The following is a 27837-nucleotide window of genomic DNA, read 5'->3' as shown; positions in this document are numbered from 1 at the left end:
TATCATATTTATTAATAGCTAGTTTTTTTTAAAAATAAATTTAATTTACTATTATTTATATTACATATATTAATAAATATGACAAACATTTAATTTCTAAATATATATTTATTTCTTTTATTTTACAAAAAATATATATATATATATATATATATATATATACCTGGCCACGTCCAGCTGAGTGACAACCGCGAACGTTTTAAACGGCTCGCATGCGGTGTCGGTGACTTTGCGATACTCCATACCGCAGGCACAGACTCTAGTGCCACCTGAGGCCGGCAGGCAGATCTGCTCGCAACCGCCGTTGTTCACGAAACACGGGTGATCGCCAGTGACCCGTTTCTTGTAAATGGTCAGCGTCTTCAGCTCGGAGTCGTTGTCGATTATCGTCGTTGGATCGTCGCCGTCGGGCAGGTCCAACCTCTCGATTTTGTCGTACTTTGGATCAAGGAGGTACAGCTTGTTGTCGTGAACGGCGAGCGCTTTCGGCAACGCTATGTTCTTCGAGACGATGATCCTCAGGTTTCGTCCGTCTGTCGAGACAGCCATGATCTGAGCCGGGTACAGCGAGCTGAAGTAAATGGTCTTGCTGGGTATGTCGATGGTGATTGCCTCCGGTTTCTCCACTTTGTCCACCAACACGATCGGGTTCGTGCCGTCCATGTTCACCCTGCCGATCTTCATCGGAATACCGAAACTGCCGTCGTCTATCCAGAATATGTGACCCTCCAGTGGATCCACGCACATGGCCTTGGGCTTGGCCACGGACGTCTTGTTGCCGTTGTTGACCAGCACTATCGTTCTGTACCTTGCCTTGCCGTCCACCTTGATCGCCTCTATGTTGGAAGCGTATCTGTTTCCTATGAATATGTTCCTCCCTAGCCAGTCGAACGCCATCGCGGACGGCGCACCGATGATTCCGCTGTCGCCGAACGGATTAGGGAACTCGGTTCTGTTGCCGCCGTTGTAAGCGGTCGTGTAAATGGTCCCGTTCTCGTCGTCGTCGTCCTTCGTCTGCAGCCAGTAGATCATTCTCTCCCGCCTGTCGAAGTCTATGAACTTACCTCCCTCGACACCGACCACCGGAGTTATGTAGCCGGTCTTCGTGCTCCCTGGTATCAGAGACACGTCGATGATCTGAGAACCTCTCAGTACCATCAAATAGGGCACCTCCTCCTCCGCGCACTGGCCGTTGTACTGCAGCTTGAATCCAACCTGACACTTGCAGGTGTAGCCCTGGGGATTCGTCGGTGACAACAGGCACAGATGAGCGCAGCTGGCGTTCGCGCAGGGATTTGGAGTGACCGGTTGCAGGACGGGATGGTTGACGTGTATCGACAGAGGCTGGGATATCAGGTGAGACACCACCGTTTGATTAACACCGTAGAACTTGTGAGCCGACAGCACTCGGTTCAACTGCCTGTCCGTCCAGTACATGGTGTCCTCGAACAAGGTCAAGGAGTGAGGATGAAGCAGATAGTGGGAACCAGCCAGCACCTGAATCCTCTTGGTACCGTCGTACAGGCAGGTGTCGATGAAGTCGAACTTACTGTCCGCAAAGTATATCCGTTTGTTCGCTATGTCCAAGGCGAGACCGTTCGGCCAATAAATCTTGGTGTTGATGATGGTCGACCTGTTGGTGCCGTCCATGCCGATCCTCTCGATACGGGGATTCTCGCCCCAATCTGTCCAGAAGAGCCACCTAGCCCCAGGACTGGGGTCCAAGCACATGCCTCTCGGCTGAGTGATGTTCTCCTTCACCAATATCATCCTACTCGCGCCCGTCTCCTTGGCCACCTCGATAGTGTTCAACTTGGAGTCCAGCCAGTACAGGTTCTGGCCAATCCAGTCGTAAGCAAGACCCTCCACCAGGTCCAACCCGGTTGAAATCACGTCATCGGGATCGCTGTTTCTGTCCAGTCGGGAGATCTTCTTCAGTTTCATGTCCGACCAGAAGATGGTGCCCGTGTGCATGTTACTAGCGGTCGCGACCACGTTCTCCACCGTGATCGGCACTCTCTCCAACGCCTGCTCCTGAAGATCCGACACGAGGATCGTGTGCCTGTTTGATATGATGAGGAACGCGGCGCTGCGATTGAACGCCTTGCAAGTGTGCTTGTCCTTCTCCAGTATGTAACCGTCCACGCAGTTGCAGTAGTATCCGCCTTTGATGTTCACGCAGACCTGAGAGCAGCGGCCCGGGGGATCGCACTCGTTCACATCCTGGCAAGCGTAGCCATCCTTGCTCAACTCCTCCCCCGGTGGGCACGTGCACTGCTTACCAAGGGGCGTCTGGATGCAGTCGTTGCTACAGTAGACACCTCCGTGCTTGCACTCTTGGAAGTCGCAGGCCGGGCCTTCGTCCGCGCCGTTCGGACAGTCGAACTTACCGTCGCAGACGCTGGTTATGTTCACGCACCTGTCGGTCACATTCGGGCACTTCCACTGCTGGGAGTCGCATTTGAACTCGGGCGCGGTGCATGCGTGCAGCTCGGTGTCCTCGTCGGACCCGTCGCCGCAGTCGTCCTTCCCATCGCAGATGTACGCCTTGAACACGCACCTCTCGTTGCGACACTTGAAGAAACCCGGCTGGCAGCCCACCTGGCCGCAAGAGGCTGGCTCGTCAGACCTGTCCGGACAGTCCGCTGTTCCGTCGCAGTACCAGCTCCTCGGGATGCAGATCGCCGAGCTGACGCACTGGAACTGCTTGTCGGTGTTGCATTGATCCGGCGCAAGTGACGGACAGCCGACCTCGTCGCTACCGTCGTTGCAGTCCGATATACCGTCGCACTTGTACGAATCGAGGACGCACATCTTCTGATCAGCGCAGGTGAATTGAGTGCTGAGACAGGTAACCGGCGGGCAGTCCATCTCGTCTTGCTGGTCGAAGCAGTCGTTGTCACCGTCGCATACCCACGAACGTGGTATACAGTGGCCGGATCTCGGACAGGTGAATTGGAAGTAAGTGCAGGTCTTCGCCACGCAGAATTCACCTTCGTCGGAGCTGTCGCCGCAGTCGTTCTCCGAGTCGCACTTCCACGTGTTCGGTATGCATCTGTTGTTGGCGCAGGCGAACTGGTTGGCGCTGCAGGTCACGTTCGGACAGCCGGTCTCGTCGCTGTAGTCCCCGCAGTCGTTCTCCGAGTCGCAGAGGAAGCTCATCGGTACGCACCTGCCCGACTTGCACTGGAACTCGTTCGGTGAGCAAGTTGGTTTCGTGCAGTTTCGCTCGTCGCTGTTGTCCAGGCAGTCGTTCTCGCCATCACAGACCCACGCATGCGACACGCACCTCTGGTTCGCGCAGGTGAAGTCCCAAGTATTGGGACACGCCTCGAGCGGCGGTTCGGCTTCTGGATCGGGCGCGCAAGTTTTTCCATTCGCCTGGATACGTTCGCCATAGGGGCAGCCGCAGACTTTCGTTAGCCTGGCGGTGCCATATCCGTTGGTGTTGTTTTGGGGGATGGCGAAGCACAGTTTCTCGCATCCGCCGTTGTCGATGAAGCAGGGGTGATCCGACAGAGAGACCTGAATGTGGCGACTGTACACTTTCACGCCGTAGAGCCTGTTTGTCTCTGGTTGGCGCACGAGAATACTCTCCTGCTCTCCGGTCTCTTTGTGTAGTCGAATAATCGCGTCCAGTCGCCAGTCGGTGATGTACATCCACTGCTCGTGAATCGCCATGGAGAACGGATGTCTGATCAGCCTAGAGCTAACCGTCTGCACGTCGGTGCCGTTTAAATTCGAATGCTGCACGTGATCCAGAAGAGCGTCGCACCAGTACAGCCTGTCCTTCGCGAAATCGATGGCCAAGCCGTTCGGCCAGCCCAATGTTAGATTTCTGAAGACCACCAGGTTCGAACCGTCGGTGTAGGCTCTGCTGATGTTCGCTGGTCTGTCCCACTCGGAGAAGAAGATGTATCCTTGATTAGGGTGAATGACGATAGCCCTCGGACGTTTCAAATTCTTCAACAGTGTTCTCCGGTAAGTGACGTTCCTAGTGCTCAGTACGTTCAGCGTGCCTTTCCTCGAGTCGATGTAGTAGAGATTCTTGGCGGCCCAGTCCACCGCCAAGCCTTCCACGCCTTCGTTTTGACTAGCCAGCACCGGCTCCCGGCCAGTGCCGTTTTGACGAACCCGGTAAATCACGTCTTGCAGAACGTCGCTGTAGTAGATGTACTGGTCGTGCGCGTCGTAGTCGAGACCGACGAACCTGGCCCTCCTGGAAACCACGGGCGATATGGCGTCGCTGAATCCCTCCATCACCGGATCCAACACTCTGCCTTTGATGAATCTCTGCTGCGAGTACATCAGAAACTCCTGGACCAAATTGCAGTTTCTCTGGTCGCTGGACAATCTCCAGCCTATGTCGCAAGCACACCGGTAACCGAGCCTGTTCTCCTGGTCGCTGGCTGCGGTCACTATGCACATGTGTTGGCAGCCACCGTTGTTGTTCCCGCAAGGATTCGACACCATTGGCTGCATCAACGGGTGCAGAGCTTTTATAGCCTTCGCGTCTCTCATTTTGTAGACAGTCTGTATGGAAGTGTCGCCCTCCGTCTTGTCCACGCTCATGATGGCTTGTTTCGTCCCGTCTGTCCAATAAATTGTGTTCTCGAACAGCGTCAGTCTCGTCGGAGAGGGTGTGTGCGGACCTCTGAGCACCATCACTCTGTTTCTGCCCAAGTAGTCGGCGGTCTCGATGTAGTCCAATTGGGAATCGCACCAGAAGATCCTCCGGCCGATCACATCCACTGCGATGCCGGATACTTTGTAAGCTGCCTCGAACACGATCGGGAAATCCGCGGTTCCGTCCATGTTGGCTCTTAGAACTTGTTTGCTGTCGGCGATGAACATCAAGCCCACTGTAGGATCCAGGCCAATATCCGCTGGATTGGTCAGGTTGGAGCTTAACGCGATACCGTGAAACCTTCCGTCCAACTCGTGCACGTCGATCTTCTGCACCGACGAGTCTACCACGTACAACTTCTCTCCTATCCAGTCCACCGCGAGAGCGACTGGCCCCCACGAACTCGTCGACGATATGGTGGTCCTGGAGCTCGACCCTTCGCCGTTCAATGGTTCCGAGTGCACTTTCTTCGTCTTCACATCGCTCCAGAAGAGCAAATCTCTGGAGTAGAGGTAATCCACTCCGCTAGCGCCGGTAGTATTGACGACAACGTTCCTCTCTTCGTCGCTGGCGGACATTCTCCAAACCGCCCTTTCCTGAGCGACCAACAGCTCCAGTTTCACACCGGGACGTTGCTCGGCCCTGCACTTGTTCCGTGCCTGCAACGTGAAGCCTAGCGCGCAGCTGCACGTGTACGACCCCTCCGTGTTTTCGCACAACTGCTCGCAGAAACCCCATTCCGAGCACTCGTCGCGATCTGTGTGTGACGAGACGACGACGGTAAGCTTGTACAACAGTTCTCTGTACATTTTTTGTAAAGGGACATTGATGTACCTATGCAAGTCGTTGAGTCGTTCGCGAGGATCCAGCCGGGGGGACAGTAGCAAACACCTCCTGTGGGAGACGCCCGACACTTGTAGCGACACGCCAACGAGGTGCATATCACCGACGCTGTGGACGAAAGAAGACAACAGTCACGAGGTAGTATTTATTTATTTATCAATCCGAGCATTCGAAGCAAGGAAAGAGTTGGAATTCTATAAAGATTCATACCTGATCTGAAGGATCCACATTTTAGCACGTCAGAAATTAAAGCAGACATTTTTGTCAAAAGACTCGTTGTTAGTGAGTAGGTACACAGAACAACACAGGTACAAGTACATCTTTTGATTACTGTGCATGCCTATATTTTTACGATATATATTTGCATTGCTTCTAATAGAAATAACCACAATCAGACTGTCTCTTGCCTCCTGTTTGTTGCCACGTGTATCAATTCTGAATTGAAAATCGTCAAAGATTCTCATGGGGGACACGCGTTACTTACAACAGGTAGCTTCTTCGTCTGCTTTGTCTTCGCAGTCAGACTTTCCGTCGCAGATCTGAGACCGATCAATGCAAAGCGGCTTGCCATCGGGTGTTCCCCTTGGACACACGAACTTGTTCACAGGGCAAGTGGTGGTTGTGCAGGACTTCTCGTCGGATCCATCCTGGCAGTCCTTGTAACCATCGCAAACGTAGGATCTTGGTATACAAAGTGAATTCGCGCAACGGAACTGATTAATCGCGCAGGGTTGGAAGTCTGAAAGTATGAAACTTCAGTAATTCTCCTCTGCTAACAAGCCTACGTTTAGAAAAGAAGAAAACCCGTGTGCTTTTAAATTTAATACACTTTTATTCATTCTCAAAGACACTCCAAGACTGAAGACTTTTCTCTGTACTTAAAGATACAAGTACCAAACTTAGGGTGGAGTAGAAAAACATTTTCAAGCTTGGAAGTCCTCTGATTGTAAATTGACGTTCAATCTTTATTATATGCAGATCTCTGGATGAAATTATTTTCCGATAAAAGAAAAAGAAACGGAAGAAATGAACTCTGGAACTTGGGGAAAAAAAAGAAACGAACGTCGGACGCAAAAGTGAGACGTACTGCAATTCTCCTCGTCGCTATTATCTCCACAGTCGTCCTTGTAATTACACCTGGCTGATTGTTCAATGCAACGCTGCGTGGAATTACACCTGAACTGATCCAACCTGCAGGCTGGTTTCGCGTTGTTCTCGCATTTCTCCTCGTCCCGGCCGTTTCGACAGTCCAGATAACCGTCGCATTTCTTCTCTTTCGGAATGCAGAGCTCGGGTGTCGAGCCACCGCACCGGAAGTCATCCGGCTGGCATTTCCTGTAACCTTTTCGACGTTTGTAATTAATAATCTCCGACTTGGTAATTTCTCTGGTCATTTATATGACATATGACAGCGCGAAACGAATTTTACAATGCAATCTTCTTTCGTTTCTCTCCCTCCACGCTTCTTTTGCGAGACAAACAAATGATCTGCATAATCTCTCGCGCGCGGTGACAATGTGCCGATGCGTATCTTCCACTATTACAGCACTGTAACTCCATTCGCGTTATATAAGAAATCTCTGTCGGCTCTATCTCGATGGAAACAAAAGATTATGTCGCTTGAAAAATTAAAAGTTATCCAAGTTGTTGTATCTGATTGTAGTGTTTGTACTTTTCACGATATAAGTAAACAGATGTACTCACTGCAACCAGCCTCGTCGGTTCCATCGACGCAATCGACGGTCATGTCGCATCGTTGATGGGGAGGTATACAATAAGTCTTGTTAAAAATATACTGGCCGCAAGTAATCTGACCAGCCTCACAGTCTGGTGGTGCTGCAAAACAAATTCGTTTCGTTAAGTCCCCTTGAACTTGTCTGTCATTTCTTTTCCACTGAAACAGTAGAATTCTATTTCAATGAATTGTGCTTTTCACGAATTTGCATTTCCTACTATACTACATTTGCTGTTTAATAATAATAACGTGCTTTTAATGAAGCAACGTTAGTGATATCGCTGCAATTCTGATTTTACGCTTTAACGAACGCAAACAAAACGCACAAAGATAAGATTGATCCCATCTGTATCAAAACGGGTACATAGTCAAATATTGATCATTAAACATTGTCACGCCAGCAAGTGACAATAACACTGTTTCAGAAATAACGAAAGAGCGCAGAGAGTTATATGGTTTTTTTGTAAAATAACATTTACAAATTGATAGCATTTAGTTATAAAATAAAGTAATTATAAAATAAAGTCAATTGAATTTCGGACAACAGACTGACAAACAATTTGTAATTACGTAAACTCGTGAATGGCGCTTAAATCATCACGAGGAACAAAAGAAAAACCAACACGATTACGTAACGGGAGGAGGCGGGAGGGGGGGTATCGAAAATAATAGTAGACGTTCGTTGAGCACATTTTTTTCCTTCAAGTCGCGCCGGAAGTGCACCGAAGAGGATTCAAATCTTCCTTCCGGAAGCGCTTCTCTCGTCGATCGTGATTCTTCCATCCGTTGCAAATAAAACCGGACACGGTTGTTTACAAATCGCCACAACAAGTTGAAAGCTCTCCTCCCACGAATCTTCCCGTTTGCTCAAAATTCTCGAACAAGCTTGGACGAATTGGAGGTTCCGTCAGGTCTCACGGAAATACTTACTGCACGTTTGGAATTCATCTTCCGCGCTCTCGCAATCTTTTTGATAATTGCAGACTAAAGCAGCCGGTATGCAGCTGCCGTCGAGACATCTAAAGCTATTGACACCGCAGTTGCTGCTAGAAGCTATAAAAAAAGCAAACAGAGAAAGTACTATTAGTCGTCGATCGTACGTTTAATCATTATCATTTATAATTACTACTGTCAATACCAATCTTAAAATGTAAGATTAATCACAAAATTCTGTAGTGTAATTATGTCTCTTTATCTTCGACCAGTTTTCTATTCTTTCTTTAACGAGAAGATATTTTTAAATCTTACACATCTTCTTCAACGAAATAACGATGAGTTAATTCTTCAGATTTCCGTTTCCAGTGGCGGAAGTAAAATTTAGAAGAGAATCTAGCAATCAAAATGGAGAAAAATTCACTGTCCAATTAGAGAAGAAATTTCACACTTGGATCAATGGATTGAAGGGAGAAGCTCTCCAATATCTTATCTTCCAAAAAAAGAGAGATTCTTTGTTAATTAGTAAAGTAATAATTCTAAGTCGTTCAACTAACAATTTAACAAATAAGAATACAATTCATGGAGATAGAGGTCGAAAATTGTTAACAAGCATGGGTGATCTGAAACTAACGAGTTAAAAGAAAAAAGAGGGAAAAAACAGGGAACATTCGTGACTTGATGAAACGACATATCAATGGCGTGATAGGTGAAAGGTTCAAATGGATGCTGGCAGTTCTCTCTGATCGAGATACACATTTCTCTGATCGTTTTTCTCCGCGAAACGTTTTTCTCTTGCGGTTCTCTTTCTCACTCGTGAGACACGAAAGATTCTTCTTCTCCTCCTGAACGTTTCGTACCGCCAGGAGAAGCAGGACGATCAAAAGAAAAAAATTACAACGTTCAATTCGTGAATAAATCCCTCGGATTTGTAGATAAGATATACAAGATCCAGGCTCCGAATGAAATCAAAGACCTGCTATGGTAATTATACTCCGTGATGAGCGTATACTGCGCAATGCATGGAGGAAGTAGCCTGGCATAATATCATAGATTAGGTCGCGCGTTCCCTTTGGCTAGAAACAATTGAAAAAAAAAATAATCAAAAAATAATCACTGTTTCTTACTTTAATATCGGAGTATAAACAGCTAATTATCAGCGTGTTTGTGTTTAGATAAATTTAAAATAAGATAACTTAAATAAGTAAGGTAATTCAGACTGTTGTTACTTCAACGAAAAGAAATTATCCTTGACAAACAGTCAAAAATAGAAGCTTCGCGCTTTAAAACGAGACCAAGCAGATTGTTATACGATTTTTTTTTTCTATAACAGTTTAAATTATCGACAATGTTTCATTTAAATTAATTGGTGCAAAACAAACTCCACGAAAACGACTTGTATTTACGACAAAATAACGATGGTAAGACAAAGTTGTGAAATTTTTTCTTGCAACTCTACGTGCTTCGCTTTCTTTGTATTTTACATGCAAACGCTAAAATTTATTTATTTATGTTGAGAAATTCCATACGTGTGTAGAGGTCTGCGAATGTCACTGTGAATCTAGTTGTCTCACTTTGCGAAACGGTTTTTAATTTGATTTGCTTATTTGGGGCACGATGACTAATTTCGTTCAAAATGGAATCAGTTAAACGTTCGTTCCTAACTTTTCCTTAAAGAAAAGAGAGAGAGAGAGAAGAGTAAACAAAGTGAAGGTCTCGAATCTTTTCTTTCCTTCTTTTTTTCTCATTCAAATGGCTGACTTTCTATAAAATTTGTGGAACAAACCTGAGACAGGCTTTCCAGCGCATGAGAACAGGTCCCGTTCCCAGTGCACGTTGTACCTGTACCTACCAGCGATTATAATTACGAGAGTGCAATTACAAAATTTTAACCGAACGAGCCTCCACTGCTACGTGTTATCTAACTCCCTTTCTATCGTCTATTTCACGCTCCTTTGCAAAACTAAATTTAAACAAACGACTCTACGTAAAACTCCAAAGAAGTTGGCAAACCAAACGATTCAAAAGTTCGTTTCCTCAAGGCTAGTTTCGATTGAACCAATTAGTGGAATAATTTTCACAGCACAGTACAGAGTAATGAAAAAAAGGCATTGAGAACAGAAGGAGTGTATCACTCGTGGATGGAACGGGTAGAACCTCAGCCTTAGCTAGAATCGGTTATCTAGTACGTATCTACCTGCCGTATATGTGCATCCTTTCAAGGATAACACCAACAGGATGTTTAGCCTTTCTCGCGTTCGATGACGTACGCTCAATAATATTGGCTCTTACTGCCACAAAATTACAAGGACGTGTCGCCGTATAGGAATATCCTTCTTATATTCTCCTACAGCTCCTTTTTCTTCTGTTTCTTTTTTTCATCCCACGCAGTGTTTCCATCGTACGGTAAAAATTTCCATCACCCGATTATGCGACGCAATTTGTATCTACTTGTATCTCCGATAATCGTCACAAATTATGCTTATAAAAAAAAAAGAAGTTAAATTAATATTAATCAAGTACAATATATTGCTCATATTGTATTATTCATCTAGTTACTTTCTTTGTATTTATCGCTCCATGAATGTAGTTCAATCATTGATCCGTAATATGCCTGATAATTGGGATTTTACTGCACCTCTTCCTTTCTAAGATACAGAGATCCTTTGCACTAAAAGTCAATGAAAAAATGAAGAGAATCCCATCTTAGGACATCGCTGTATCAAATGGAAATTCAATAAAATTTTATTTTTTATTTCAGCATTTAATTCAGACGATGTCGATGATATCATCAATGTCACAGTTAATGAGAACCTGCGATTGTTTCTTTTTCTTCTTTTGTATGTATTCCGATTGGCTTGTAACATAATATTTATTTGTTCCCAATTGCTCTTTTAAAACCGTGAAATTCCTTCCCCTTCCACTGAGACTTCCGCTCTGATTGGGAACTTGGAGAGTACCAATTAAGGTTGTAATTTAATAATCCGAAAAGATCGACAGCAATTTTAATGAACGATATTCCAAGGACGTAAAACAGAGATAAAAGATATCAATGTTTTCGTTTCTCGCAATGATATCTGATCCGGAAGTGTTTTATTGTTCCTGGTCACGAAAACATCGAGCAACGTGTCCTTGGCGAGAAAATATGCGGTCCCTTGCGGAACCAAAAATGACATGTTCCACACAACGAACGTCTCTCGTTCGCAAAACGTTACGTAAATTTCCTGAATGCGGTTTTCAAAAAACCAAATCTCCGAACGTGAGGAATATCGCTAAACAAGAGAATGAAACGTTGTCAAACAAAGATAAGAGTAATCCCTTAATAATACAATTAGTTCAATTTATAACAAGGTCATTAACCCATTTGTACCACGAAAAATACGATACTACCAAGACAAACATAAATATCTCTTAATGTATCCAAATTTAATTTGGCTAAACTTGACAGATTTACTTTTTATTCTCCAGCTGTGTCGAATCCGCTTGAAAGTATTTCTTTGCAAAGCTGTCTTCCAGCACGGCGATCAAAAGATGATCGCAACAGTCCGCTCCTCTGCATTCTCGCGCGAGTTGTGAATTTTCTCATCTCCGTCGGCGTGCATCGTGAACAGAGGTGTGCTGTAGCGTCAACAGGAGAGACGGAGAAGCGTAATGTATCGGACCGAAACAAACACAGCTAAGGGGGTGACGGAGTGGAGGGGGGGGACAGTGCACCGCTCGTACCAGGCGGTGCGCCCTGGTACCGACAGCACGTCGGTAGACCCGGCCAGACTCAGCGAGACTCGATCAGGAATCGCGGAGGAGAGTCGAAGAGGGGAGCAAGCCCAGAGAAATGCACTCGCCTACCTTCGTTCCTTGCCACGTCTTTTTTTCTTTCTTTTTTTTTTCCTTTTTTCTTTGTACGATCCTCTCGTGACCTTCTCTACTCAACGGCCTCGTTAGACTCCTCATCAAGAAAATTACTAGCGAATTTTCATTACTTGCGAAGATTGAAACCTGGTGGAAAGTATTTTTTCATCTTTTTAAAATTGAAAAAAGAGGATTTCCATGGGAACGTGATAACTCTATTTGTAAATCTAATACTTCCAAATTTTTCTTACCCAGGCTCTGTGATTTTACATTGACGCAATAATAGTAAAGTAAATCCACTCGTGGATGATCTTGTAATTATACATTGAGCTTGTCAGTTAATCGCCCTTGAAGGAATGATTATTCACTTGCCTGGCACAAACGAGATTTTACGTTTACCGGAATTTATCCTAGAACTCCGGCCAGCGTTCAGATAAAGCGTTCATTGTTCATCAACGCTACAGTCGGCATGAAGCGACGAGGCTGTTTTTACACGTCTGTGAGGATCTCGATGATTAGAAATCACTTTCACTGGCTGTCTGATGTGAACGCGTATGAATAGCCACGCGTCTAATTACTCGGAGCCAATCTTGCAACGTTGTTGTTGCTGACCTGTTGCATTTTTCTTTCCTAATACGAGCAATATATACGTTTCACTATAGTATACAGTTACGATCGAGAATACAGTTCTTTTTATCGCAAAAATTCTTTCTAATATTTTCTTCCTTGACAATAATATACAAGCGCCACTGTTTGAATTCAATATCCATTTCGTCGATATCAATGTAGCGAACGATCGATGGTGTATTAGAAAAAATATAACGTCCTTCGTTGTCCCATTGCCGCTAGTTTTCCATGACTTCGGCCGTAAAAAGAGCTCGCGGAGACATTCGCTGCGAAAAAGGCTAAAACATAACTCCGGCTTAATAGCCGGTAATTTGCATCTACGACAGAATCGAAGAATTTCGACGTGTCGTATAACGGATGACCGATAAATACAGCCTTGTCCCGGTTCTATCATTCAATCTAGATTCCACGTGACCAAACAAAGAGAGAAAGACAACGATGACCCGAAATATGTACATGATGTACAATGAATATTTGAAACGAAGTGCGAACGTTCAACCTTAATTCCATGTCGCGCCGTCTTCTTCTCCATTAATGTAATCGCCCTCAGTGCCGATACTAATCAGATTACGCGTTCGAAATTATTCAGGAGGATAAATTTGATTGCTCGATCTCCAGATTCCATTTATTGCAACCGAGATTCCTCGTCGAACATCTGAAACTTCGTTGAACATTTTACAACCACAATCTGTATTTTCTCGAAATACTGGGAATTGCTTTGATCAAAAGAGTCACTATGTATATATATATACGCGTATACATATACATATACAGGGAGATTTGCAAATGTTTAAATTCAAAATGTACGGCTGCGAGTTTTAATGCAAATTTCGATGGTGAATGTCAACCATTACACGACGAATTAACATGTTGAAGATAAAAATATTTTATGAACATTTATATCGTAAAATCTTTATAAGAAATATTTAAGAATTATCTTTAAGAAAAACAATTTGTACTACCTGTGTAATATTACAGGTCAAAGGTTGCAACTTACTTTTTCATAGATGTAAAATTGATCACAAAATATTTTCATGAAAATGAAATTTTACATGTACGTGAAAAATTAAGCTGCGACGTTACACGGTCAAATATTTTTTTCTTAAAAATAATTTCGTTTATACATATATATATTTTAGGTTATGTTTTGGGTAAGTGGAAATCTTACCAGGTAAAAAGCATGACTTTAAATGGTACACTACAGATAAACACGTTCTTCCCACAACATTTCGCGTAATTCTTTTTGCAAAAATATCGTTGATACCTTTTACATTTCAACGACGACAAAAACGGAACAATAGTTCTTGTTCGACATGGTGTGGATTCGTACGTCCGCGCCTGTATTTAGCGTCACTTACGAAACTTTCAAGCACCTATGGGAAGAATTACTTTTCCTACAATATATTTATTTACTTTCACTTGTATATTACTTATATTTCACTTATATATATATATATATATACATATTTTTTTTTTATTATTCGCACAAATTCAAAGTAACGGATTTTTCAATTTTCATTTCAAATATGGCATCCCCCGTGGGGGCGGGAAACAATTTCATCGAAGTTCGTGGTTCTTCGCACAGATGTCGCCCGTGTAAAATCTGCCGCTTACAACAGTAATTGTATTCGCATTGGTGACGATTATAACAATTATTGCCCTGCAACAATAATTTCCACGCAACTGAAAGAGAACATTAAAAAATCAAAGGTCTGGTTAATTAGTTCTGAACAGATGATAAATATCTGTAACTTAAATATCTGTTTAAGTTCAAATAGGTGGCAGACGCGAATATCGCCCGGAGGGTGAAACGGCAGTGGAATACGTATTGCGAACAAATGCTGAAAGAAGCTCCCTTCACCCACGGTATTAATCCAACATTTGTCTCTCCATGGTCTTCTAGACTACAAGTACAAGTACAGTAGATACGAGCCGAACGGTTGAATGACACACCTATTACGCGCGTCTCGATCACCTACCAGTCGCCATCGTTCGTTGATCCGACTACACTCGCTCAAAAACTTTCGGCCCACGATACGCCTGAACCAACTGTCGTTACAACCGAATCTCAACGAAGTTTCTTCCTACAAAAATTCTTCCTCCTGTTTCCCTCATGTCTCGCTGTTCGTATCGTTTACTAGATTATAACTAAATTGTTTTTAGATTGTTGGGAGGTTATTCAAAATACGATCTATTGTATGAACGACTCCTAATGTTTTTGTTGCGACGGTTGTAAGGATGGAAGAAGCGGTTCAACGCTGTGGATAAAAAAGGAACACCGGCAACCTCACCGCACAACGAGGGCTTATTGCACGCTCGTTCCAGTTCCAGCCGTCATAACGCGGTGAACTTCCTTTCGTTAAAGCTGATTCCGCTTTGCAAAACTAACATCGTTAGTCTTCGATGTTCCTCCTCCTCACTGGAATGCAAAGTGCAAGTTTTGCTCTTTAGTCTCACTCAGTTGAGGCTGAGACACCTTTCTAACAAAGCAAAGGAGATACTATCCTTAGGAGACACTATAGTTACTATACGATACTACAGTTACAACTTGTTACCATTGGCGTTCATTGAGAAGTATAGTACAACGTTATAACTAAGTACATAGTACAACGTAATGACCAATGTAAATATTTCAGATATAGTAATGTATAATACGGTGTTTTTAATTGTAACGGTATTATATTTTATATTACAGGGAATGCAGTAACACAGCAGGAGTGTCCGATTATACTAAACTTTGGGAAACATGGCCCGTAAATTAGAAAGGAGGAGTGATCCAGCGGCTCGAGGAAAGCCAAGAATCTCGAGTAGAGACAACGCGAGGCAACTATTCACATTCTTTCTCGTTGATATTCTTCGATCGTGGCTTCGATGCGCCTTCCTAAAGGTTTCCAGGTCGTCCGACACGATTCACATTTACGATTGACTCCTACGATGGTTAAGTTCGTAGCTGTCCTTTTACGTTTTGCTATTTCCTAATGGCAGGATGTTCTTATAGAAGGATGTAACAACGATTGTAAACCATAGAAGCGAGGAGAAGCTGCGAAAATTAAATTCCATAATTCGTGGGAAACTAAATCGATAACGTATAGAGCACTGATTTTCCATAGCAAGTGCCACTTATTTTTATTTTGTAAAGATGAAAATTCCTGAACTTGTTAGTTTGTATTCTCATGAATTATTAATGTCCGTGACGTTTCTTTTTTACTACTACAAAAACATTGCCGAACGAAATTGAATCGTGAGAGTTATTAAATCGTCAAAGCCGAGTGCTTCAATTAGCGCTCGCTGAGGATAAATAATGGAAATAGGATGAACAATCAAATGTCTCTGCTGTACGTGCGTTTGCTGAAAGTTGACATAGAGGGAAAATAACAGATAAATCATAACTAGCCGGGACGGGCTTCGCGCACGCTGACATTAAGAAATGCAATTCAGTCGACAGCAATCCAGAACCGCTAGATTCGAGCTCTCTCATAATATCCCCAATGGGTGAAAGTTGTAGTTTCCCACGCGATCGACCTGCAGACGAATCAATGGGATCTCTTGTACTTTTATCCCCTTTGTCCGACGCGCTTATTCAATCGTTCATTCAACCTTGTATTTACTTGCTTATCACGCGCACAACCTATCGATCAATTACACGCGGTTCGTACTAATCAACTGTCCATTTATCATTTAGCTCGGGGCATTTAATTGATCAGTTACCCGTCCGTTCGGATAAGAATCCATTTAATATAGTTTTACGTTCTGAATGATTACAGACCATCCGTATTACTGTTCCAGCCAGGCGTATCTATCTGAAAAAAAATATCGTGTCGATTGTAAACGTAAAGTAAATCATCCTCTTTCGATTCGCGGGAGTTCTCCCCGTTCGAAATGAGCGCGCAACACGCGGCCGACACCACGCATGCGCGGCCTGAATTTTCAAACGCTGTTCACTCGAAAATGCAACGGTCTGCGGAAACACTTTCACCAGGACTTTCGCGGGAACGTCTATTTTACTTGATAATTTCGATTACATGTCGTGACAAAAATAGTATATCTTTCAGGATCCAAAAACATCCTGAGACAAAGAAAGAGAGAGTTAATCTAACCTCTTTTTCTCTCTCGCCGGTTTCCAAAAGACCGGCAGTCGCAACGAAGTCGATATCACCACACGCAACATAGAAACAAAGAAACAAGGATGTCGAGAAGGGAAGGAGGAGGAGGAGAAGAAGGAAGGTGTAGAGAAGGCAGAAGGAGAATCGGGGAGGTATGGTCCCGCTATCCGATCGGCCGCTAGGCCGAGGCCAATGAACTTGTGGTTCGCCTACCGACTTTACCTGCCAGCCTCAAACCTGTCAACCTGGCTCCGTTCTGTAGGTATCGACCAGGATATTTCGCCTACGATAGCTCTCTGCCACGAAGCATTTCTCACGCGAATTACCATTTTGTTACCAATTACCAGTTTAAACATTACAAACTGGTTGAGGTTAGTTAACCAATATGGGAGTTCGTGTCTTAATGTCTTCAACTATTTCAAAAATATCAGGATTTGGGGAAACTTGCCGAAAAACTACACCAGTTTAGATTTTGGTAGACTTTTCTGTATGTAGATTTTTCCTAACCATTTCAGTTTAATGTACAGAAGCCCAAAATCACTACCTACTGTAACTTTTTTATTGTATACTTTTTAAAATTTTTTTTACAGATTAAAGTACACGAAAGAAATAACTGTTAAAATTAATAAAATTATTTTTTTCTTATATTTTGAAGTTTTATTAAAAAATAAGTGGAAAGAAACTTTTGGCCCACAAGACTACAAGACTACAAGCAAAAGGTAAATACATTAATTTCATGAATCATGCAAGCTCATATCTGTTTTCACTTTAACAATTTCAATTTTTAGTTAAACGAGCTTTGAAAGGAAGAGCAATAATCAACTTCGTATGATTTAGGGCGCTATTAAACAGTACCATTTCACGGAATGAATTCCTTGAACTCTTAGTTTTTATTCGTAGCGGAGAGTAATTCGCAATGGCACACTTTGCACGCCTCTGAACATACCGAGTCGATTTGAGTGTTCTATTGTTGGTAATAGTCAAGATTTAAAAAGGAAGCCGAATTTTTTACAACACGTTCTTGCCACATATACACATACACACAAAAGGCACGCCAATGACTTTCAGAAGCGTTAAACATGATCCGAAGAACCTGTCACCAGTTCACAGAATTCATCGACCGTGAACTGGAGAGGCTCGGAAAAAACCTTGAAATAAATATGATCGTTACGGTTTCGCGTGTGCCGTATAGGTGTATGCCGCTAATGGCAACGTCCACGTACCGAATGTTAAAAGAGTCGTGCTGATGGCTAACTTTTCGCTAATTTTTGCCAATTAACACTTATAAATTTCCTGATTCTCCGCGTGTGATTAAACAAAAAGCACTGAATTTGTATATATAAGCACATATATCGTACATTTATTATTTTATGTATTCATAACTTTTTATATTCTCTTTATCTTCTTTTTCTAACGACAAAAAATCAAACTTCCCAAAGAGTAATTTTGTACGAACGTTTTCCTATATTTGGCGCTTTTTGTACAAGAATGAAAAAGGATCAATTCAATAATGGTTTTTTATATACGATTATATATACGATCTGTTCATCTAATACACAATTCTGAATTTTTGCAATAATTCATTAACTGACTTGAACAAATATAATTAGTGTTTAGATTCTATAATAGCCAGTTCTACGATTTTTAACCGGTTTCAACAATTTCCGAGGCGTTGTAATTACAACTAGAACTGACTATAATCGTTTCTGTGACGTGTGCATGCAATTAAATAAGTTAAGAATACATTAAAAAACGAAGTGAACCTATTAACTTTAGATAACTGTGTGAATTAAGTAATCTTTTTTTAAGTAATCGGTAATTTTGAACAAAATGCACTTGAAGATTACAAAAATTATACTTTGTCAGTTATTTAAGATATCAGCCGGTCTGTGAAACTTCAGAGCCACAGTATTACGATCTTCAGCTGTTCAATTTTTAGCTATTTATACGTGTTTACATCATTCGGATGGCAGTGGTAAAAATCAACATATTGAGATAAAATGAAGTAAATAACAGTGCAGAGAAAATAAAAATTCACAGATTAGGTAAGTTCTCACAACTGCATGCGAAACCAGTATAAAAAATTCAAAGATCTAATTCGATGCAATGTCTGAATACCTGGCATATATTCTATTGTTTAAAATACAACATTTTTTAATTTTAAATGCATCTTTCTCATAATTAATTGATCTATTTTCGGTACAGAGCTATTGTTGCACTAAATTTCGTTGAAATTAGTGAGAACCGTGTCCCTTTAAGCGAGCTGTTTTTTCTTCGAGGTCAAAGGAAATGATGTTTCCTGAATACGCAAGAGGATAGCGGTACATCGATAGAAAATCATTAAATTCATGATTGTCGGAGAACCTCGACCAAATCGCTCGACATTAGAAAATCCTGATTAAACTTGTGAAAATCCTTAGAGCAAGAAAGGTGAGCAAAAGAAAAAAATTATTTTGAAAAATTAATTAAACGTAATTTAAATAAGAGTATCTTGCATTAATGAAGGATGTTTCACGGTGATTTATTAACTCGTATTGCGTGCTATTTGGATTTTATTCTTATCCAACTAGCACATCCTCGGTGCACGTGTAATTATTAGCACAAGAAAAAGAAGTGGTACGAATCAGTGGGTCGATGAAACCCAAGAACCTTGCATTCGAGAGTTGTCTGAGTTTACAAGCTCTAATTCCTTCTTTCTTTGTCCAAAGGAAGGAGAAAGTCCCCCGTTGCATTCAAAGACATCTTGCTTCAAATACATAATGTCGACACACGAGGTAATACAAATAGTTGGAAAAATTCTAATAATTAATAACGAAAATAAAACGTAGTATCGCAGTTGCATTTAACGCATCGCGTGTTAGATAAAAATTTCAGAGATGCACATTTGCCACTGTCTTTATCACAGTCATTGATTATGTTTTCTAGCCAGATAAGACGTACTTCGTTTCACTTAATAATGCAGAGTCACTACATTAATAGACGCTTGTCTAACAAACAACGTTGCGTCGTGAAAGACGAGTAGTAAAATAAAATTGCAAATCGTGCGATTAAAGTAATTATACATTAGACTATAAAGTAACTATACAATAGACTATACATTAGATTAAAGTAACTATACATTAGACTATAAAGTAACCATACAATAGACTGTACATTAGCGTATATTCATCGGTGACATAGCTATCATCATTAGTAGTTTCAATATTTCGAATTTTCAATGTGGGAATTACCTAATCCAGAAATAAAAAAATAAATCTCGCGTGTCCCAACCGTGCACATAGTTCGTCAAAATTTTCATCGGAAATTAACCCGGGATTACCTACCTGGGGGTCTAGCGCAGGTACATCCCGGCGACTAGACCCTCACGTGGGTAATCCCGGGTTAAGGATCATAGATTTCAAATTGTAATGCATTAAAAAAAATCTATTGGTCCAGCCTACCCTATTTTTAATTCGCTTCCCAGAATATGGGAAGTTGCATTCTTCTCGTGGAGCGTGTTGAAATACAATACGGCGATCGCTCAAAAATGGCATCGAGTTACTCCGATCCATAGCAATACGGATACAGGATCTCGTTTTTCGTATTTTAATTCTTTCTTTTTTCTTCTTTTGGCAGGTCACCGATCTCTCGAGTACGATTATCATCTATCTGCACACATTCCAGTGTGACATTTCTTGCAGAAAGACAGAAGTTCAACGAAAATTAATCAAACCGGCCTGTAAAAGCAAATACATACATACGTCTGATTTTTCAACTCAATTGTCCGATTGTGACGCTCGGCCTCGGATTTATCATTTATCCCAGATTGACGTTTAACCTCTCAAGGCCGGGGCATTTAAATCCACACGGTTCACAGTAACGCGTTTTCGATTCTGCTAAAAAGTACCTCGTTTCTTCCCCGAACGAATCGAACCAAACGTTACACCGATTCGTCCTCCCTCGCCTTATGATCTTCTCTTAGTAAGTATTTACTTAGTAACTAAGTAAACATTAATTATTATATCGATGTAAAATATTATTATATTATATATATATATATTTATTAATCCTCAGTATGAAGAATCAAAATTGAAAATTCAAACTCGCAGGGGGCTTGCATTTCGTTACGTCTCGACCAATGGTTAAAGTTCCGGATTTGGCGTGAATGAAGTGCAAAATACAGATCGAAGATGGCGACTTTCGTCCCAAGCGAAATTTATCTTTGGTAGACTAGCTTTATTTATCTCGTTGCGATTAGAGGCGATCGGCGCGGCCAGCTTTGCAGTTCGATTTCTTTCCAATGCACGAACAAACACCGGGGAAATTTTCGTCGAGAAAATCGGCACGAAGTAAAATTTAGAAGACGCTCGACAGTCCACCGAAGAGCAATTCGGAACATTCTCCTCCGAGTCGTGTTTACTACGAATTCGAAAAACCGGTTTCTCTCTCTCTCTCTATCTCTCTCTCTTTCACGACAGTGTGGACCGTGTGGACATTAGACAAGGCGAGTCACCGGTAGCCCTCGATCACTATCGTTCAAGTGCGTACCAATTAGATGCAAAACCAATTTAACCTCATCCGACCCGACAAAACGAGGGAAACCTTCTCGTTTTGTCGTTTCAATCAGGGTCGGTTGAAAATTTCGAGATCTTTTCGGTCATCTGTATGTATACTCGATTCTCTCGTTACCACGGGGCTTAACGAGAAAAATTTCGTGTAGAGGAACGAGGAGGTTTGCGCGAAAAGAAGAAAAAGAAAAAACGAACAGGTCGTCGTGGTTCTCACAAAAAAAAGAAAAAAAAAAAAAAATCCAGATCGATTTACACGCGAACTAAGGCTGCAGGGCGGAAACCGGTTTCGTGAAGATTGCGTGACTGCGCGGCGTTCATCTGGTGTTTATTTCGTTTGCCGGGGCACGATCATCGGGAAGGTGCTGCCTTTCCGGGCGGATTAGGGAATGAAAAAGCAGATCGAGACGTCCGTTTCGCCAATGACCCACTGCGTGAGTCTCGTTCGATTTCCGATTTTGTAGCTCCAGGTACACCGCGAGTTTCCAAACACGCGTGAAAAATTTTACTAATTACTAAATACCTGACGATCTCGTCTCGTGTACCGATAAACGTTCGAACGATGATGCAAACAGACGATGTAACATACTCGTCGCAAAAATTCGTCGTCCGTAAGCGCGCAGAAGCTCGAACGTATTGTTTCTCGGTTCAACGCTCGTCGGGAGAAAATGAAATCGCCTTGCAAATATTTGTCATTTCATGTTTTACGTCCGTTTGCATTTCCTTCGAGCCCGATTCGAAATACCACTCGCGTCTGCTGAATGGCTGACATTTTTCGTTGACCAAGCGTAAATGTCACCAATACGCTGTTGGTTCTTTTAAAGGAGAAAAAATTTCCGTTCCCCTTTAACAGTAGAACTACCGTTTGAATGATGAAAGCATAAAATTTTCATCAGAGACAAAATTTGAAGTCCATAAAAAAAAAAAAAAAAAAAAAAAATAGGGAAACTTTATAATACAATGAACTATACAAGCTTTTATATGTATATTTTAAAAATTATTTAAATCTTTAAATTAAAGGAAAAAAGATTTTAATCTAAAAATACGCTGTTTCATGTCGATGAAATATCTAACAAAAATTATAAATTTGGTAGTTTCAGTATTAACTTCCTCTGTCCCAAAAGATCATTAAGAGGCTCGTTTACGCTTTACTCCTTTCACAGGCGTCGATCGTTCGACTCTCGAGGTCGTTGTTTTATTCTCTCCTTTCCTTCGAGCAGAATTTCTTTTTATTCTCAGAGAAAAAGAATTCTTCTTCTCAGAGGAATTCGTTCTACACCTCACAAATTTTCCTACATTGATTCTAGCTCCTCGAGTTCATCAACAGGCGATTGAGTCGAGACTCTAGTGGGATTCTCTCTCAGGCGGCCTAGGGACTTAGAATCGCGCACCACACGAAACGAAGGTCGCGGCTGCAAACGGGCTAACGGTAAACCCAGCTCGATTCGTTAACTGTATTCTCTCATGTGAGGTGGGATTTTTAAAAAGTCGGACAAGCCCGAGGAAAAGCACCACGCGGTAAGTCGCACACCTAGCTGCTACGGGGGGAGAGCCAGAGAAAGCAGCCGGCCCGGAGACGCTTCGATGCAAAAACGACCGCGATTTCGATGGCGTTAGAGCGTTCGCCGGAATTAGATCGAGAACAGCCTGTTCTGACCGTTTCCAGGATTTTCTTTTACTTATCATATATATATAAAACTGCAACTAGAAATTTATAAATCGTGAGAGATCGCGCGAAACAATTTAAAAGATTCGTTCTCTGCGTAATTTCGTTTTCTTTTTTCTTTTTTTCAGGCCCGTTGGTAATTAATTGGCCAAGACGGAGGTGAGGAGCGGTACGTTTCTCGAAAAAGAAGAAGAAAAACATAAAACGTTTTAATGCGAGTAATAATGGCACTCGGGGGAGAAGGGGCCATTGCGCAATTCTTTTGGCACCGAGTCGTATCAATTATTTATCAATTATCATTCATCGGAATATTTTGAATGAAGCAATTTCTGAACGAAGGCAGCGCAGTATGAGAGAGAAGAAAAGAAAAGATTCAATTGGGCATCTTCTCACAGGGCAAAACAGATGGATCATTCATCGACGAACGTGTCGTCTATGACTCTGTAGAATTAATAAAACGTGCCGTTTTTACAAATAAGATGAAACGACGATGAAATTTGTAAGACCGACTTCGATACAAGTTAAATTCAAGGTTAAAAACACGTCGATTAATAATTGCTCTGTTACAGGAAACGAGTAACGAAAAATATTGCCAAATATTGAGAGACTGTACGCAAAAACTGTATGCGTGGAAACTCGATGCTTTTAACGGTTTCGTTCAGAGCCGCAAGGATTCATATCGAAAGACATCGATATATGCGTGCGGCACCACGTTACGCGCAAACGCCCGCGAACGCGAACAGGTTGTCGCGAACAGTTTCTCGTCCCTTTCCTTGCAACATTCAACGACAAATTATAATTGCTACTCGACAGATGCAATGAAATCTAGTTTCAAATCTTCTCTCTGCATTTTAAGTATTACGACATTTTAAACACGGCGCAATTTTACAGACTGCATTTACGGGGATCACGATCTGGCTTACTATTAGTTTTCTAATAATTGTAGTCTAGTAATAGTCGGTTTTACTATTAGTAGTCTACTTCTATTTAAGCTATTGACAGTGATATTTAGTTAACAACGTACAGTTATATACATAATGTACAATGTGATACATAATGTATACATAATATAATGTTTATGTAATAATATATAGTAATATTCATAGTATATTTATATTTATATCTATATAGTTTAGTAATAGTAATACTACATATTTAGTAACATTATATACTATATAATATAGTAATATTTATAGTACAATGCAAAAGAAACTAATAATGTGTATCGTTGATACAGGTGGCTCCGAGATGGATCCGAGCTATGACCATTTTATGACCATTTACGGTGAAACTAGTACACAGTTACTACACCAAGTTAGAGATCAATTGGAAAAAAAAGAAATACGTGACTTTTCCTACAGATAAAAATATAACCATTCGGTGTGCATTCTTACCCATCCTAAAGCCGGCAACCTGCGTGATACCGACCAGGACTAGGATCAGCGGGAACCCATCGAGGACTGGCCGCAACAAATTCTTCGTCCCGAAAGTAGTCCCGGAAAAGTATTTACCATCGAAGAGGAACGTGCGTGGCCGGCGTGGCCCCGCAGCCACTGCCATCGCACCGTCCTTCTCACCGCACACCTCTCACGATCACAATTTTCGTTGCCACTATACTCCGTTTGCCGGCACCACAGATTCCTCTCTGGTACTACACCGTTCGAATCTCGAGTCAAGAAACCGAGTGTTGTTACCGAGATCGCACTTTCAACTCGGGGGGAGGGGACTAAACTCGGGAATTAATACTCCCAAAGTTTCTCTCGAGGTAAGGACCGAAAGGAACGATGATCTTGGTTCTCAAGGTGTGCTCAGGTCGACGCCGAGGCAGTCGCGAGTTGCGCGTGCACTTCCTCCCGAAACGAAGAGCAGGCACCGGCCTCCCTCAGCACGAAGAGAGGGGAAACAAAGAGATAGAAAAAAAAAGAACGCGAAGAGAGCACGAGCGAGTCTCGAACTCAGTTCATCGCTGACCTGCATAATATTTACGCGACCGCGGTCAGCGAACGACTGACTCCGGGGCGCGTAGGTACACGCGTCCGAGTACGGGGGCTAGAGGCTCCGGCGACGCCGCGCATGCGCCAGACATGGTGTTCCAAGCACCACGTGTGACAAATTCCCCGCTAAGATAGCATTTAGCTAGCGAATACCTGCGAACGTTGTGACATGGATATTGAATAAGACGTAAAAGCCGATCGTTAGAAATAATCGATTAACTTCTTACAATTGTTTCTTCCTAAATTACGCACATCCTCGCGTGCACGTTCCAGAAACAGAACTTTAAGAGACGGTTTTACTAATTGTTGTAACGTACTGCTACATTTTGTTCAATTTTACAGCTTCATTTCATTCTGAGAGCAACAGCACTTGAAAGAAAAATCATTTTCCTTTAAGAAGACTGGTACGAAATGGCCTTATTAATTAAACAGGATGAATTTACCTCACCTAAGATGTTGGACACCATATTATCACGCATGTTTTACCGAAATCGTAGTGCCTTCACTGAAACCATAAAATTTGCTATATTGCTCTGCCTTTTCTGCAGTGCTTCACAGTGAGATATTCAGCAATTTAACTTCGTTTCTAGGAATAATATAGAGTTTCAGCACTTCATCAAGTGATCCAGGTAAATTATTTATAAAAATTTGGAAATGACCTTATTAATTCACTTTTTCTTCGGTCCCAAGAATGAATTTTCTCTGTTTTTTTCTTCTGTATTTAAACAGCACATTTCTTTTTAGTAACCTTTTCCTTCACCTTTAGCATTCAATCACGCTCCGCCTCTTTTCTGGACCCTTCTACGCTTTCTCAAATTCTTTGTCCTTGCGTTATCAGGGTCCTATCCAGGAACAACTACAAGTTGTATTCCTGAAACGTTCGAAGTATATTGTACTCAGGTATATAATTGGTTCCGGTTCCACAGTACAGATAACGTCTTCCCTTGGAATTCTCTCAACTTCATGTGCAAATCTTAAGAAATCCAAGAACGTGCACCTGTATTTGGTCTTTGAATTCTTTCATGTCAAATTTTTGTTTGTATTAACAAATTTTTCCAAGCGCTATTTTAGTTTTTTGAATATCTCAAGGTTAAGCTGGATTCATCAAAGAAAGAAGTACAAAAGTATTTAATTATTTGTTCCAAGAGAAAAATTGTAAAAGCTTATTTTTCCTTAAGTAAAGAGAAACAGCTGAAGATGTCGGAGTACTTCAAATATTTAATCAATTAAAGAAGATATATGGACGATTATGGAGATGAGAAAGAATGTGATTAAATAACTGCGTACCTGCGTGTGTAAATACAAGAATCTATCATGTAGCGACAGAGTTAATTGGAAGTGGTATTCGAGAGGGAAACCCGCAATTTGTCTTTGCGTACACTGTTTGTGAATGAAGTTGTACAGCGTGAACTCGTGCCACCCGTGCCCGGTGGTGCTGCTCGAGAGAACAACACGTTGTCGACCCATGCGTTTTCTCGCAAACGTATTTAAAAGTCGAAGCAAATATTACTGCACGATCTTCTCCTTTCATTTCGTTTCTCAGTGTCTTCTAATTTTTTATTGACAATTTCAATATTTCTCAAAATTAGTACATTTTGTGCTATATTAATTTTCACCGATACACTGATTTTGAGTAATGTGTTAGAGTAGTAAATACTGACAAATGTTGAGACTAGAAATGTTGAAACTAAAGTATCAGGATCAAATCATTACTCTGGATTTTTTCTTTTTTTTTTTAGTGTAGTAATTACGTTTTGGTGATTTTTAACAGCTAAGAATATGTTGTGGAATATATTTTTCTGGAAGGAAATAAATTCCTAAAAAAGCCTTCCTGCGAAGAAGAGACATCTTCAGTACAACGTACATGTTCTTTCACCTGTTATTTCGCTGTTCATTGGCTGCGCACCTTACTGGCGCAACAGTAAGTCGCACAATAAAAAGTTTCTCTCCTCGTCTCGTGTTGGCTCTCTTCCTTCATGTATACGGATACACGAGTCGTGACCTTGTGGCATTTGGTACCTGTCCGTACCAGTCGGCGCACGACTACGCCTGACGTAGTGTATAATGATGGACATGATTCCAATGGTAAATTACTAATTTCCCTGAACTTTTCTTTGAACACAAAAAAAAAAGAACCAGTATTTTTATTTTTTTCATTATATTCTACACTGGTTATGCGTATAGTCTTGTATTTTCTTTTAAGTTTCATAACTTGGAGTTCTACCAAAGGATGGCGCTTCAGGGAGACTTTCCTTCTATACTATTGAACTATTGAATTATACTTAGTTAAATATATCAAATATAATTTTCTCGCTAGTCTTTGATATGCGCATTTGGTTTTTAATTTATTACATTTGTTTTTTAATTTATTTGTCCATATTTTATTTAACCTGATTCATTGTATCATAACTATCTTAAACATTTCTTGTAATGTTCAACAGTATAAATAAAATATAAATTCCTACAGTACAATTTATAAAAAATGTGTCTTTATTAATTGCATATTAATTACACCGTTCAAAAAAGTATCTCTATCAATTTCTGTTACTTTAATGATTCAATCTTTTTTAGTGGTTTTTCCTTTTCTTTCTTGTATCACAGTTTGAATCTAGCTGAATTTTGTAAACGATTTTGTACCCCATTTGTAATTTCGTTTCTTTTGTCTCCTTTTTCCATATATCTTTTTTACTTTACTCTTTTTATTAATTACGCCGATTTAAATTATATTAGACTGATTCTTATAATGCTGAGGTTATTTGTTCTTAGAATCTTTGTGGTTTTTTCTTTTATAGTAATTCCTTTTTTTTTTCTAATTCCTCTATTAGTTCTCTTCTCTGTTATACTTTTTATATTCCTGTATTTTCTGTCTCTACTCACAATTGAGTCAACTGTTTTCTCTCTATATAGAGATTT

General features: G+C 41.6%; 1 protein-coding gene and 1 long non-coding RNA gene across 3 annotated transcripts in view; one reads left to right on the top strand and one right to left on the bottom strand.

The window, feature by feature from the left end:
• LOC122527114 (low-density lipoprotein receptor-related protein 2) overlaps nucleotides 1-27837 on the bottom strand; it is a 42961-nt gene that overhangs the window by 11770 nt on the left and 3354 nt on the right. Inside the window, exons 2-8 of the mRNA XM_043650998.1 lie at nucleotides 24325-24807; nucleotides 8136-8258; nucleotides 7175-7306; nucleotides 6558-6812; nucleotides 5955-6209; nucleotides 5462-5578; nucleotides 164-5384 (exon numbers count right to left, since the gene is read on the bottom strand). Of these exons, the coding sequence (XP_043506933.1) occupies nucleotides 164-5384; nucleotides 5462-5578; nucleotides 5955-6209; nucleotides 6558-6812; nucleotides 7175-7306; nucleotides 8136-8258; nucleotides 24325-24490 (6269 nt within the window). The 5' untranslated portion in view covers nucleotides 24491-24807. The remainder of the gene's footprint in view (nucleotides 1-163; nucleotides 5385-5461; nucleotides 5579-5954; nucleotides 6210-6557; nucleotides 6813-7174; nucleotides 7307-8135; nucleotides 8259-24324; nucleotides 24808-27837) is intronic.
• LOC122527130 lies at nucleotides 11747-27399 on the top strand. 2 transcript variants are annotated; one of them, XR_006306284.1, is made up of 4 exons: nucleotides 11747-11758; nucleotides 12318-12320; nucleotides 18600-18606; nucleotides 25267-27399. It is a non-coding gene; the product is annotated as an uncharacterized LOC122527130 (long non-coding RNA). The 2 variants fall into 2 exon arrangements; XR_006306283.1 differs by lacking the exon at nucleotides 18600-18606 and having other exon boundaries at nucleotides 25119-27399.

This window comes from Frieseomelitta varia, unplaced genomic scaffold, assembly GCF_011392965.1.
Source record: "Frieseomelitta varia isolate USP_RPSP 00005682 unplaced genomic scaffold, Fvar_1.2 scaffold_212, whole genome shotgun sequence".
NCBI lineage: Eukaryota > Metazoa > Arthropoda > Insecta > Hymenoptera > Apidae > Frieseomelitta > Frieseomelitta varia.
The sequence above is the reverse complement of the archived record's forward strand: the minus strand, read 5'-3'. Positions and strand labels throughout refer to the sequence as shown.